At 34.7% G+C, this 13,476-nt stretch overlaps 2 protein-coding genes and 1 long non-coding RNA gene across 4 annotated transcripts; 2 read left to right on the top strand and 1 right to left on the bottom strand.

Moving 5' to 3' along the window:
* Positions 1 to 1,610: 1,610 nt before the first annotated feature.
* Positions 1,611 to 4,553, top strand: LOC142623959 (uncharacterized). The gene is made up of 4 exons (XR_012842255.1): positions 1,611 to 1,638; positions 2,876 to 2,911; positions 3,873 to 3,956; positions 4,363 to 4,553. It is a non-coding gene; the product is annotated as an uncharacterized LOC142623959 (long non-coding RNA).
* A 1,380-nt stretch (positions 4,554 to 5,933) lies between these two features.
* Positions 5,934 to 9,685, bottom strand: LOC142626369 (uncharacterized protein At4g37920-like). Of its 2 annotated transcripts, none has more exons than XM_075800192.1 (6): positions 9,345 to 9,685; positions 8,743 to 9,020; positions 8,247 to 8,328; positions 7,509 to 7,753; positions 6,453 to 6,640; positions 5,934 to 6,336 (listed from the first exon to the last, which is right to left on the bottom strand). In XM_075800192.1, exons 1-6 carry the CDS (start codon positions 9,586 to 9,588, stop codon positions 6,120 to 6,122), a joined length of 1,254 nt encoding a protein of 417 aa, XP_075656307.1. In that variant the 5' UTR covers positions 9,589 to 9,685; the 3' UTR covers positions 5,934 to 6,119. The 2 variants fall into 2 exon arrangements, with proteins under 2 accessions (XP_075656307.1, XP_075656306.1); XM_075800191.1 differs by having other exon boundaries at positions 8,247 to 8,412; positions 9,345 to 9,683.
* A 308-nt stretch (positions 9,686 to 9,993) lies between these two features.
* On the top strand, positions 9,994 to 12,177 carry LOC142625306 (serine/threonine-protein phosphatase 7 long form homolog). The gene is made up of 3 exons (XM_075798986.1): positions 9,994 to 10,019; positions 11,535 to 11,634; positions 11,758 to 12,177. Exons 1-3 carry the CDS (start codon positions 9,994 to 9,996, stop codon positions 12,175 to 12,177), a joined length of 546 nt encoding a protein of 181 aa, XP_075655101.1.
* Positions 12,178 to 13,476: the final 1,299 nt, after the last annotated feature.

The following is a 13,476-nucleotide window of genomic DNA, read 5'->3' as shown; positions in this document are numbered from 1 at the left end:
AATTTATAAGGGGTTTTCTTGAATCCACAAGGAAAAGAAAATTGGAATCCACCAGAAAAATAATTTGACAAAAAGTCTCTATTTATTGATATTAGTCTATGAAAAACGTTTACAGACTTAGAGGCCTATTTAAGGGCTCCGTAAAACTTGACAGACAAGGAAATATATTCTAAAATAACTTATAATTAATACCTAACCATAACAGGAACCAAATTTGACCTAAAAAACCTTAAAAGCACCAAAAAACAAGGAAATAAATCACCTAAACCTAAAATAGCGTTTTTTTACATAAAAATATTAAAATTAAATTGTAGATTTTGTCCTACATCAGAGCATTTGATGAAGAAATTATTCAATATGAAGATGGTAGAGATTGCATCAATAGCACAACATTTGAATGAATTCGACGCCATCAAAAATCAACTGTCTTTCGTAGAAATTGATTTTGATGATGAGATCTGTGTACTGATTGTTTTGGCTTCTTTGCCAAATAGTTGGGAGGCTATGGGAATGGCAGTAAATAACTCTACAGGAAATAGTAAACTCAAGTATAATGACATGCGAGATTTGATTTTAGCCGAGGAAGTTCATAGGCGAGATGCAAGTGAATACTCAGGGTTTGGATCTGCCTTAAACCTCGAGCACAAGGGTAGAAGTAATAGCAAAGGACATAATGATCGGTTTAGATTTAATGAAAGGTCACAATCAAGAGGTAGATCTCAGTTTAAGGGAACAAGAGAATGTTTCTATAATGGAAAAAAGGGTCATATAAGATGGAATTGTTGGCATTGTAATAAGAAGCAAATTAAAGACAAAAATGAAGAGGATGATAATGAAAATAATAATTATTGAGAATGCTTTGATGCTCTCTGTTGAAGATCTAAAGTGTGAGCATGTTGTTAAGAATGATATTGAGTGAATTATTGATTCGGCAACCTTCCACCATATTATCCCTACAAAAGGGTTGTTCAGCCTCCCACCATATGATATTGAGTGGGTTGTTGATTCAACTCCTAATTCCAATATTTGGAAGACCTTGTGGAATGCTTATTATTTGCTTGAGAAATTTCTTTCTTTCATGTGGAAAATACTACATGGTGCTTAGTTTTCTCCCGAATTTTAGTAGTATTAAAAAAAGAAAAAAGAAATATAATAGATGTAACGGATCGGAGAGGGGATGTGGGCAGAGATATGGGCCGCCAATCTCAGCCCAAATAAATATTTGATGGCTAGCACCGCCCACCTCAAACATAATAAGTACTTAACACACTCTCCCGATTCTCAAAAACTCTCGGTCTAGCGTCTAGGAAGGGTTGCATCGCTCTCCAAAAATTCTACAATGGCTTTCAAACTCCGTACGAATCTATGTTAATTGATTAGGGTTTTGTTTTTTTATCGTGTAATTGGATTTTGCCTTTTCTTCTTCCCCTAACCCTAATTCCGCTTCTCATTTTTTTTTTTGTAGTATATTATATCGGACTTGGTGTTGTGGTTGCCAAGTTGGCAGATTTAACGTTCTCATGGCAAGTACAATTGGTTTTATTTATTTATTTAAATTTTATCTGCCTTTCCTGAGATGATGCTAATCCTTCTTGCATCTTGGTCATTCAGGTGTGAAAGAAAAGTCAAAGCAATCAAGTATGTCTAGTTTTACATTGCTTTCATGTATTTACTTCATATATATTTTGGTTTTATTTACACATATCAGACCTTTCAGTTGGATTTGTAGGCTGTATATATACGATGAGAATGCATGTGTAATGCACCAACAATCTTGACTCAATTATGTTGATTTTATGAACTTAGTGGACAATTTGGTAAAAATACAACTCTAACTACCATTAAATTATTGTCTAAAAAATAGGGTTACTCCTTATTGATTTTCAAATTGTTTTATTTATTTATAAATTAAATTTTCAAAATAAAAATTATATATATAAAATACAAACACTTTTTTTTCTACAAAAGCTTGTGATGAGGCTAGTGTATGTGTGTGTATATATATATATATTTGTTTTTTTTTGTTTTTTTTGGGGGTGGTGGTTGAACATGGGCTTTACTTGCATTGGTTTATAATATGCAAGACATGAATTTAAATGTTATAATTTATAGGAGTTTAATAATTTGTATCATTTATTACAGTTCACAACTATTATATTAGTGACTTCCAGAATTATTGGAAAGGAGATTATTTTAGCAATTTTTTGTTATTATTACTTTTGAGAATGGAATTTTTATTTCATTATTGAGGGGAAAGTGAGTTTTTAATAGTTAGATCCCTTACAAATTAATGGTCTTAAAAATGTGTAAACTTTTAAGAGTCACACTAAGTGTAACTTCAACCCATCTCTCTCTCTCTAAGACTTAAATACAATACTTAAGTATTGTTCATTAGGTTTTTCTCTTAAAATTCTGTCATGTGAATTTTTCTCATGAGATGAAAATGTATTTTTTAGTTAAATAGTCATGTGACTAAATCTTAACAAGAGAACATAAGGAATAGTAAAAAAAAGACCTTGATAATTTTTTTTACTCCTTCCTTAAATCCTTCTTACAACTTTTTCACTAATTTTGCTTTCACCTGACGCGCAAAAGTCCTCAACTAATTGACATATATCTTTAGGTTTATTTTATACTTATCCTAAATCCCCAGATAAATAAAAATAAAAAATCAGTTTTAGGGAAAATGTAATGCATATCAGTAAAGGCACAAACCCAGGCTGTTGGCATGGTATCTGCTTAAATTCTTTTAGTGTAATTTCTTATTTATCTAATGGTTTTGCATGTGGACACTTTCATGTGTATTGAAGGTCGGATTGGATATGTTGGCCTTTATTGAGATGATGCTAATCTGTGTTATATCTTTGTCATTCAGGTCTGGCAAAGGAAAAGATGCAGCTGCACTATATGAGTATGTCTGGTTTTACGATGTATTAATTGATACATAGTTCATAGAAAACTCCATCTAAACTCAATATGTGTGCATGTACTAATTTATCAATGTGCATAATATTATTGTTGATGATTATAATACTCTGCAAAAATTTATAGGCATTAATGTAGCTAGTTGGCCTTATACTTATCTTGGTTTTCATTTTGATAGGTACCAGTAGGTCTTTTAATCTTGTTACAATGATTTTAAATTGAGTTTTGTGCCCACTGGTTCTGGTTTCGGACATGTATAGAGTAGATAGTAGAAATACTGGATAGAGCGGAAGTGATAAATGAAAACGCTATATATCTGTCTTACATATGTTTATCTATGATTTTGTTTTTAATGTCATTGAAAACTATACCATGCATTTTTAGATCAGGTGATGCCTCATGGAAAAATTATTAGTGACATTAACTAATGGATGTGGATGGACCGATGGAGGGACCACATTGACCACAATTTTGAAGATTGAGGGTTTAGTTGATTTAATAGGCTACCAACAACGTGCTTCCTAGTGGTGAAAGGCTTTGGATGAGTGTTGTGGGCCTTAAAATCCTGAGTTGAGTGGATTCAATTCCGCACTAGTAGTTCCCTTGGATTACACTATAGATACTTTTGATGGGTGGGGTCATGCATCCAATGTTTACTCTCTCATTGTGTCTAAATGGTCTTACCTTGGTGAGATTCCTTGTTATTTCAAAAAATGATTCAAGAAAATGCCAATGAGTTGTAGTTCAAATGAAACTTGCTTTCCTTAAAAAAGTAAGACTGAGGTTGAGCTTGTACGTTCAAGACTCATTAGGTGAAGATGTAACTTACTAAGTAAAAAAAAAAAATGTTACACTAACCTCCATTCAGATTTAATGAAATGAAACCCCCCCTTCTCCTTCCTCCCTCGAGGTTTATTATTCTTATCATGCAAACATTTTTTTTACAGGATAGACACAATCCACCGCATAATTAATATGAAGGGAAAAGCAGCAAAACGTATGACTGTGTTGGAGTTGGCTAAGGAACTTAGGTAAGTTTTACAATTTAAACAAATCCATTACACATGTATATATATTGAAAGACACCATGGTAACACTATGATTTGCTCACAAGAATCTCCAAACTGATCCGTTCAAACCAAACATAATGTACTTGTTGGGCTGTAGAATTGTTTTCTTTAAATAAAATGTAAAATTAAATACCAATTAGATGAGGTGGTTCATGAATTTTTATTCGATTTTTGAAGATGTATTACATTCAAGCTTTTGTTTATTTTATTTTTTCATAGTTGGCCTTCGTTGCACAATAAAGGCTAAAAAACACAATTGTGTAAAATGATATCTGTCATATTTTTGAACCAGAAAATGATATCTGTCATATTTTTTTTTTCTTCTGTAAAATATTCGTAATGATTTCCCTATTTGTTTGTGTCCTAGGTATTATGAAGTTACAGAAGGTATATGGAGCGAATTGCTTTATTCCAGTTAAGTGGACCTAGGAAGGAAGACATTTTGATTTGAAATTGGAATAATCATGTTCCTCACTTGTCCCCTAATTATCAATTACCAGTTAATGCTTTGCATGACGCGTGGTGTATTTTGAAATATTTTGTTAAACTTATTTTATGTTGTAGACATATCATTTCTCTTACTTTTTTTTAAGGTTAAACTTTAATAATATTAATTCTTTTTAGAAAGAGAGGATAATCAAGGGTATGAATTAATTGCATTAAATTTTATTTTCTTCAAAAAAATAACATTATTTATACTTCGTTGGTCAATGCAACTAAATGTTTAATTTAATTAAGCAACTTATTATTCTATATAAAAAAAAATTAAAAAAAAAAAGAGCAACCTAATATATTGCACTTAAAGAACCGTACTTAAGTTCTGCTTATTGTCTTTGACATTCTTGATTACGTGCAATTCACTTTGCTTTTATCTTTTGACTCACTTTGTTTTTAATTCTTGCTAAATAAACTCAATCTGTGCAAGAATGTCAATTTCAAATGGTTTATTTTTTATAATATAAATCTTATACCTATAATCATTAAAAGTAATTTTGCATAAATAATTAGTGCATCCATTATAAAGTATTTATATGTGAATTTAGCGGCATTATAGTATTTGTACTTTTTTTCAACTATATATATATATATATATATATATATATATATAAAAGTTGTCACTAATTAAGAAATGTCATGGGCTTGGGTGAAACTAACGTTTGATGTGGGCCGGAGCCGAAAGGCATTCAAATTGGGCCTAAATGGAGAGAATTGGCTTGGGACTTTTAATGGAGGGGGCTTATGTAGCTTTAGATAGTATCTGATCCAAATGGGTCTAAACCGGTCCAAACACAAACCCCCCTCAACCAATTAGGACCTAAAGACAGTATCTATGAACCGAAGATAGAAAGCCTAGCCACATCATCATCTTATCTTACCCTTTTTTTTTTAAGGCTCAAAATCCCCAGTAAATGTTATGCCTTATATGTCAAAATCTCACGGTGGTGAGGTGGCTAGACAGTATCGATACTTTAAAAAAATGCTTAAATAACTTCATAAACTAATAGAGTTGGACAAAATAATTAGATTAACTCAAGAGAGAATAGATTGAATGAACTGAAGTGGATTAAAATACTATGCTAATATGACTTAAAGTAGAGTAACAATATTAAATACTACACTTTTAACTTTTAGATATCATAACAATATAGATGAACAATCCTCAATTAAGTGTACCACAACACATCAGCCCCCAATATCCCTCTGGCTCCAGCTTTCACTTCTCCCTTACTCACATTTTTCTCTCAATTTAGAAAAGTCTAAGAAAAAGAGAGAAACCTTCACACAACATTGACAATTTAGAGTGCGTTTGGGAGGGGCTGAAATGCCCATCGTCTGCGCTTCAGCCCCTTCCCTTTTTTTTTTTTTTTTCTTCACTGGGACGCGCATTGTGTACTGTTCATTGGTCATGAACAGTTATTTTAAGCCAATGAACAGTAATTTTAAGCGTGAACAGTGTTTTTCACCCATTAAAAAATTATTTTGCTACAGTATTTTTCAATTTTCAGTTTCAGCTACATCCAAATGGACTCTTACAACTCAAAGCTTCAGAGTAAACTTGCAAATTCATCTATAGAATGAATGTGACAGCTATCAGTAGTGCTGTGGATCAAAAAGAGCAGCACCTCACAACTCCTCTGATTTTGTGGTCCCTTCTGTTTTAGAGTCTTGAAACCTGCTACTTTCCAAGTATTCTTCTTCTATAGTTTCCTTGAGGATGAACAACCTCTGTATAACCACAGGCTGAGTCAAGTGTTTGACTTCTCTAATGTCAGTGTCTTCCTTACTGAGATTGTAAGCATCAAGCATTATCTTAATCCATTTGTGCAGCTCTTTGGGAGTACTGCTCAACAACAAAACATGATAAATCTAAGGATGTCATAATCTGAACAGATGCTGATTCTCAGATACTAACATAAGGGTACTATGGTAGCCTAAAGAAGCAAGAAGCTCTCTTACGTGTAAAGTGCATTAGGGTCCTTGGCTTCATGTTCATCACCCGGAGAGAAAGCAGTTGCCAATGCTGAGAATCGCTCTTCAGGATCAGTGATGTTCAGCAAATGCTTAAGTAGCTTTATCTCTTTTGGCGCAATGCTTCTAAGACTGCTCTTTGTTGCTTTATATAAATGATGCATTATATCTTTGACCTGCAGTTACTCGTCTAAGATTAAACAATACAAAACAAGGAAAAACTTGGCAAATAAAGGCATTTAAAAACATTGAAATGAAAGAAATTATACAAATCAAAGCTTGATTTCAAGTGTCAGGTTTTGTGGGGTCCAGATATTTTCATGTGAGAATTAACAACTCTAGAAATCAATCTCAAGTATTGAACCATGCGATTGATGCTGTTATAGTCTTTATTCATAGTAACAAAGCCTGTGAATTGTGCATAGCAATCTGTCACATGGTAACTGCAGATTTATTTGTTTTCAAGGACATATGTTGCACCATGAAATGAAACTATTCCAGTGTCAGCAAATAATGGCAACGCAAAACAAAGTATTTGGTTAGTCTATGAAACATAAACCAAACTTTGAAGGGCTCTACTCTATTCAGGAATATTCTACACGATCAGTTTAAATAATTTAAGTGTTTTTGCCATACAATGACATTGAGACGGAGGGTTAGACTACTTTAGTACCTAAAGAGAATAACATAAATTTCAGCAAGTTGTTGCTCATATGCATAGAGGGCAATCCCATGCACTCTAATGCATTTTTTCAGGAGATCTACAGTATACAATCCTTTTTCTTGGTGTATAATCTATTTAACAAAACATACTCATAAAAATGAGACATACTTAAATACCATCACAGCTGTAACCACAAATGTTGCATTATACTAAGATTATATGGAATATATATTTTAGAACAAGGTTTACTTTGTGACTATTAAGGTCTTGTCCACCTTGCTTGTGCATTTTGTGATGCGTTAACCAAGTTAGGAAAGTGACCCTTGTAGTCCATCAACGGGAATGTCCTCAGTAAAACTTTGCCATCCATTTATCCATACCTCATCTTTCATAGTTGTGGATTCCTTTGCAGAAGCCCAAGCACTGTTTATCAACAAGATCAATGAGGAATCTAGCTCCTTTGCCTTGGCAAGGCTTTTAATCTTCTCACATGCCACATCCACTGAAGGAGAGTCGAGGATATTATCAAATTTGGCCTGAGCAACCTCTAACGTATCCACATAATCCAGTGTATTATCATAAGCACTGACAGCAGACAAGCATCTGGCCCCCAGTCTTGCCACGGCTGCTCAAAAAATAAATAATAATAATAATGGAACAATCTTATAAGAGAGACAAGAACAAGCTATACACAAATCAACCTTCTTTTTATTTTATCAGGTTAAAATGTCGCGTACAATCAATAAAGACTTATTTTAGGCCAGATGAAGGTGAGTTTGGATTAGCTTTTTCATGTACTTGCTTATGCATAGTTTTTTAAAAACTCACATTTTTTTTAGGTACAACTGTACTCTTGCTAACATTAAATAAATAAAAAAGATATAAATTTCAACAAAAAAATAATCTAAACGCATACAATTATACAAATCAAAATCTCAGTTAATTATTGCTCATTTTCACCCTTGTAACCTCAGGGTAATTCACACTGGACTTTGCGTCAGCTTCTATAAAGCTCCTACTGTTTGATTCAAGTGGACGCTTTCTCACAAGTCATATGATATGCAATCGAGCCAACTAGCCATTAATTGCAATAAATCCATCCAAATATTAAAAGTTACCATCACGGTCCTCCAAACTGTCAGAAGTCTCCGACAGTAGAGTGAGGTAGCGAAAAAATTCCCCTGTGAAGTCTTTGCGCCGCTGTGCAACAATGGCATTAATGTCAGTTGGGCTATCTTGGATCTCCTTCAGAAGTTCACAATGACCTTCCATTTCACCATCAATCTGCAATGCTTACCCCTGATGAAACAGAACAGGAAGATACCTCTAAAACTAAACAAATATATGTATATTCAATTGAACAACCGTTTGTTTGTTTGTTGAGAAAGGTAGCAAAATTAACAAAAGTAGAGACTTAAACCTGAAATTTAATTGCCCGTGTCCCACTACCTGGTCAAATTGGATAAAATTCCTCAATTTTTTTTATATAGAAACTAAATTAACCTATAAAATCTGGTTGAAAAATCTCTTCTTTGTTTGCTTTTCCTAAACTTCTTTGAGCAACAAAAACAAAGCATGATTGCAAATATATGAAAGATAAACACATTGTTCTACCTTCTTCACTTTTCTTCCTAGTGAGATCAATTTTTGCTTCATAGTAGGGTCGCCTTCTGCATCTGCCCGCAAACGACACCGATTGTAGAAGGTTTCCCTATACTTTTGCCACTCCTCCCTGAACACCAAATACTTCCTCCATTCCTTTGATTGTGGCTTCTCCTTCAGAAAGACCTCAATAATCTTATCAATGAATTGAGTTAAAGAATAACCCTCAGCAACTTCAACCTCTACCTGCTCTTCCACTTGAGCAGTGGCTATGTCACTGGCTTGAACACCTGAACATCATTTTTTTTTTTTTTTTGGCTTTTATATGGGAGACCCAAAAAAAATGAACTACAAATAGCAAATAGGAACCACCCATAAAACCCCTTATATACAAATCACTAACATTAGTCTTTAACCTTTCTTCGGTTGCCCATAAAACATTGGAAAGTACTAAGTAGTCAATCATTGATTTTTTATGCATTATTTTGTTTTTGTTTACAAGAAAGCCATAAAATTGACAAAAAAAAGTAAACCCAATTCTCAGAAATTTAAATAAAAAAAAAAAAAAGTGAGAGCAAAAAAGCACAGCAAATAAATAAAAGTAAAAAACTCACTGGTTGTGCTTGTGGAGTTGTAATGGGCAGTGTGGGATTTGAAGCTATGAGTTATAATACTTCTCCTTTTGAAGCTGGAGTTGGAGTTAGAGGTGTGTTTGGAGTGTGGGAAACGAGAGGTTGGAGTTGGGGATAGGAATTCAGTGAAAGGGAAGGAATTTATGATATGGGTGTTGTTGAAGAAAGAGGGTTTGGGTGCGAGTGAAAGCTCCAATCCCAGAAAGTTGCTCATGCTCACGCTCATGGTTGATGTACTGTACGGCTGCTTTGCTTGGACTAGCTATGAAGCTTGTAGATAACAATTACCAAATGTTCTTCATAGTTCATACTGAAACTTTCAACAAGGTAGGAGAAATGTCTCAATTCGTCGTCGTTTAGAAAACAATTTTTTTTTTTTTTTTTAGAATAAAAAATTACTTAAAGACATCAGTTTGTTTAGTAATATTTTATGTCAAATTTAAATTTGACACTGGTGGTTTATGATGAAAGTAGCTAAATACCATTTTTTTTTTTCGAAATTTGTAGTAAAAAAATACTGTTTTAGAAGTAATTAGTGATGTACCACTTTTCTGGTACTCGAGCTCTACAAACTCGAATTTTAAGCGGTACTTGAGTACGCTAAACTCGAGTACCCCCTAGCTTTGCCACCATGGCACCGTCTGACATAGCATTTGGGTATTAAAAAAATCCACTTGGTACTCGAGTTTCTTGGACTCGAGTACTGTGCGAGCCTGGTACCCGAGTCCATTAAACTCGAGTTTGACCCCTACTTTTACCGAATCTCCCTCTCTCCCACTCAATCTTACTCTCTCATCACTCACTTTCTCAATCTCCCTCTCACCCTCTCAATCTCGCTATCATCTCACTCTCACTCTCTCAATCTCGCTGTCATCTCACTCTCACTCTCCCACACGCTCTCGATCTCTCTCTCAGTCTTGCTCTCGCTCTCGCTCTCAGTCTCGCTCTCGGTCTGCATCTTCAGTTTGGAATCACAAGGTATGGTTTCACACCTCATTATTTGTTTGAGCATTGGGGAGTTAGGGTTATTTGTGGGTATATTTCGGTATTTGTGGTGTAATTTTTTAAATTTTTAAATTTTTTTTTTGTTTTTAATGAACATTTTTGTGTGTTATTAGAGCAATCAGTCATTGTAGGACACAGTTAGCGTTCTCATTGAGGCCATATTTGATTTGCGAGACTAAGTAGGTTGCTTAGAATATATGTGGTAGATCCCTCTTAGTGTGTAGAGGATCCATAGCTGAGCCTAAATTTTTTTGGGGCTTGATGTTGTTGAATAATTAGTAGGATGCTTGGACTATTAAAGTAAGGGTTGATTTAAATAATGTAGAGAGACTTTCATTTTAGAAATTTCTTCCATCTAAAACTTGTGGCTTTCTCATTTATTTATTTAGGGGTGAAAATGTTTTATCTTGTATGTTGATGTATTCTATTTCTATTAGCTGAATATGTTGTAATCTAGTTAACATTCTAAAGTTTTTTTTTTTTTTTCTTTTTTATGAAATCAGTGAAGGCTGCATTAGATATATATTATTGCCATTTTCAGTCAAATATGTTTATAATTAAAAATAAATAAATAAATAAGAAGAAGAAGAAGAAGAAGAAAGTTTATGTATTTGAAGTGAATTTTTCCCTAATTGCTGTTGTCACCAAATACATGATAACCCTTAGATGTTCAAGCAAAAGATGTATGTTTGGATTGCATAATACCTAATAAAAGATGCATAATACTTTCAACTTCTAATTGTAAATTGTCATACCAATTTCAAAGATCATGCTTATAGTTTAAACACCCTGCCTATTGTAATGCCATGACTCTGTTTACCTACAAGGCATAAACACATCCAAAACAAATGGCTTTACTTTACCCTAATGCAATTCTCTTTCTTTTAAATTTGCTAATAAACTTTAACACAAATAACCCTTTTTTCTTTGTCTAGTAGATCATTGAATCTGCTTGTAAGGTATATAGCCAGTCTCTCTTGAATGAAATTCAACCTTATAAAAGAAATTTATTAAAGAAAAAGAAAGAAAAATTAAGAATTCAATTATGTGAATTTTCCTCATGTGACATGCTCCTTAAAAAGAGAATTAGAATGTTTATGCTTTGCATTTGACCAAATGGGCCAATAGTCACTTAACGGGCCATTACTCACCTTTAATTTATGCTAGATATGGACCACATCGAGCGGGACCCTCTATAGGGATTGTCTTGACGAGGCAGGCTGTGCATCGTTCAAGTTTGCTTTGGGATGCTCCTTTGGCAGGCGAGGTATGCACTTGTCCAAAATCGTAGTCAATATATAGTAGAAAGATGTTTGGCATTTAAGTTTGAAGTGTAATTATTATGTGCTTAGTAAATGCTATTATTAATACTAAGCTACTCTGTTTGCAGGAAGTGCTCGGTGTACTGACTTGTCGTCATCAAGAGAAAGGTCTGTTTGAAGGTGAGTTAGATCCACGGATTGCTTCTTATATCACAGATGCGGGGTCAGATGGGCTACTTCAGGTCCCATATATGGACCTTGACCATGCACTGATCACGGCCTTGGTGGAGAGATGGCGGTCGAAGACGCACTCATTCCACTTACCCTACGGTGAGATGACCATCACGCTACAAGACATAGAGGTTATAATGGGAGTACATGTACATGACTTGCTGGTGGTGGGATTTACCCATATGGACAATTGGGGTGAATTTTGCGCTGAATTGCTAGGGCATAGTCCGCTGAAAAAAACTAGTCGGTTCTGGCAAGAACACTACAGTGATGGAAGGGCCGAGGATAAAGGCCAAATGGCTCAAGGAGCGGTTTAGCAACCCTCTCCCTGCTGACGCCACTGAGGAGCTTGTGTAGAGGTATGCTCGGTTTTACATACTCCAAATGTTGGGTAGTATGCTGTTTATGGACAAGTCTAGCGAACGGCTCTTAATCATATATCTACAATTTTTCAATCCAATCAGCAACGGAAAGAATTATAGTTGGGGTAGTGCAGCACTAAGTTGGCTATATAGACACCTCTATAAGCCATCAGAGAAGACAGCCAAGCAAATTGGCAGTGCATTGCTGTTGGTACAGTTGTGGGCGTGTGTGAGGTTTCCACACATATGTTCTATGATGAGGCATCCACACCAGGCACTGCCCCCAAGTCCACTTGCTAGCAAGTATGTAGGATCTTAGATAGTTACCGTTTTATATTTCCGCATTAACTTTTTTCGCATGGGAATTATGTAAGTAACTAATATGAAGGTTATGTCTGTGTTGTTTGCTAGATGGAAAGGGGCTAAAATAAAAACTGAACATCCAATGCACGTCCTACGCACCTATCATGTGTCGCTTGTTTCGCTACTACCAAATCAAGTATCGTATCTTACAAGTAGGAACCACTTTGGCATGTAGTTGTTGTACTTACAATTCACTTTGGAATGAATAAACCTTTTTTATTTAAGAGTTAAACATTGTTGCCATGTATTGTTCACATTTGTTACACATTTTTTCTAATTATATTGTTAATATGGTTGTTTACATCTGTTGGATCATTGTAGATTGTCTGAGAGCCATATAGAAATTATTTGGGTTCCCTGTCCGCATATTGTATGGCAGGCCAACACATATGGAGGTCTATCGTGCCGCTCATATATTTTTGGGTGGTTAAAGGCCATCACCCCAAACGTGTTCTCCGACAATTTGGGATGAAGTAAGGCGTACCGGTCAATGTCGATACTTTAATTGAACTTCATAACATTACACTCTAGGGAAAGCATGAAAAAAACTGGGCTAAAGAACATGCCACGCATATTGCTAGATGGGCTACGCTGCCATAATTGCCAATGCACCGCCCTTTCATGGGGAGATGAGCTACAATGACGAGTATATGGTGTGGTTTCGTCCCCGTGTTGTTTGGCATATTACAAAAGAGACCTTGTACTGGGACACTTTGGTAAGTTTACAAAGACTATTCCGTTATAAATGTACCTCACTTCGCATAGTTTAGTTCAACCTTCTAACACTACTCTTGTATACTTGTGATAGGTTGAATCACAATTGAGGATTATGGCGAAGTACGAACTAGGGTTCGAGATCTACACCGACTGTATTAATGCCTTGCAATCTAT

Source organism: Castanea sativa, chromosome 2 (assembly GCF_040712315.1).
Source record: "Castanea sativa cultivar Marrone di Chiusa Pesio chromosome 2, ASM4071231v1".
NCBI lineage: Eukaryota > Viridiplantae > Streptophyta > Magnoliopsida > Fagales > Fagaceae > Castanea > Castanea sativa.
Note: the sequence above shows the minus strand (reverse complement) of the source record. Positions and strands in the feature narration are given on the sequence as shown.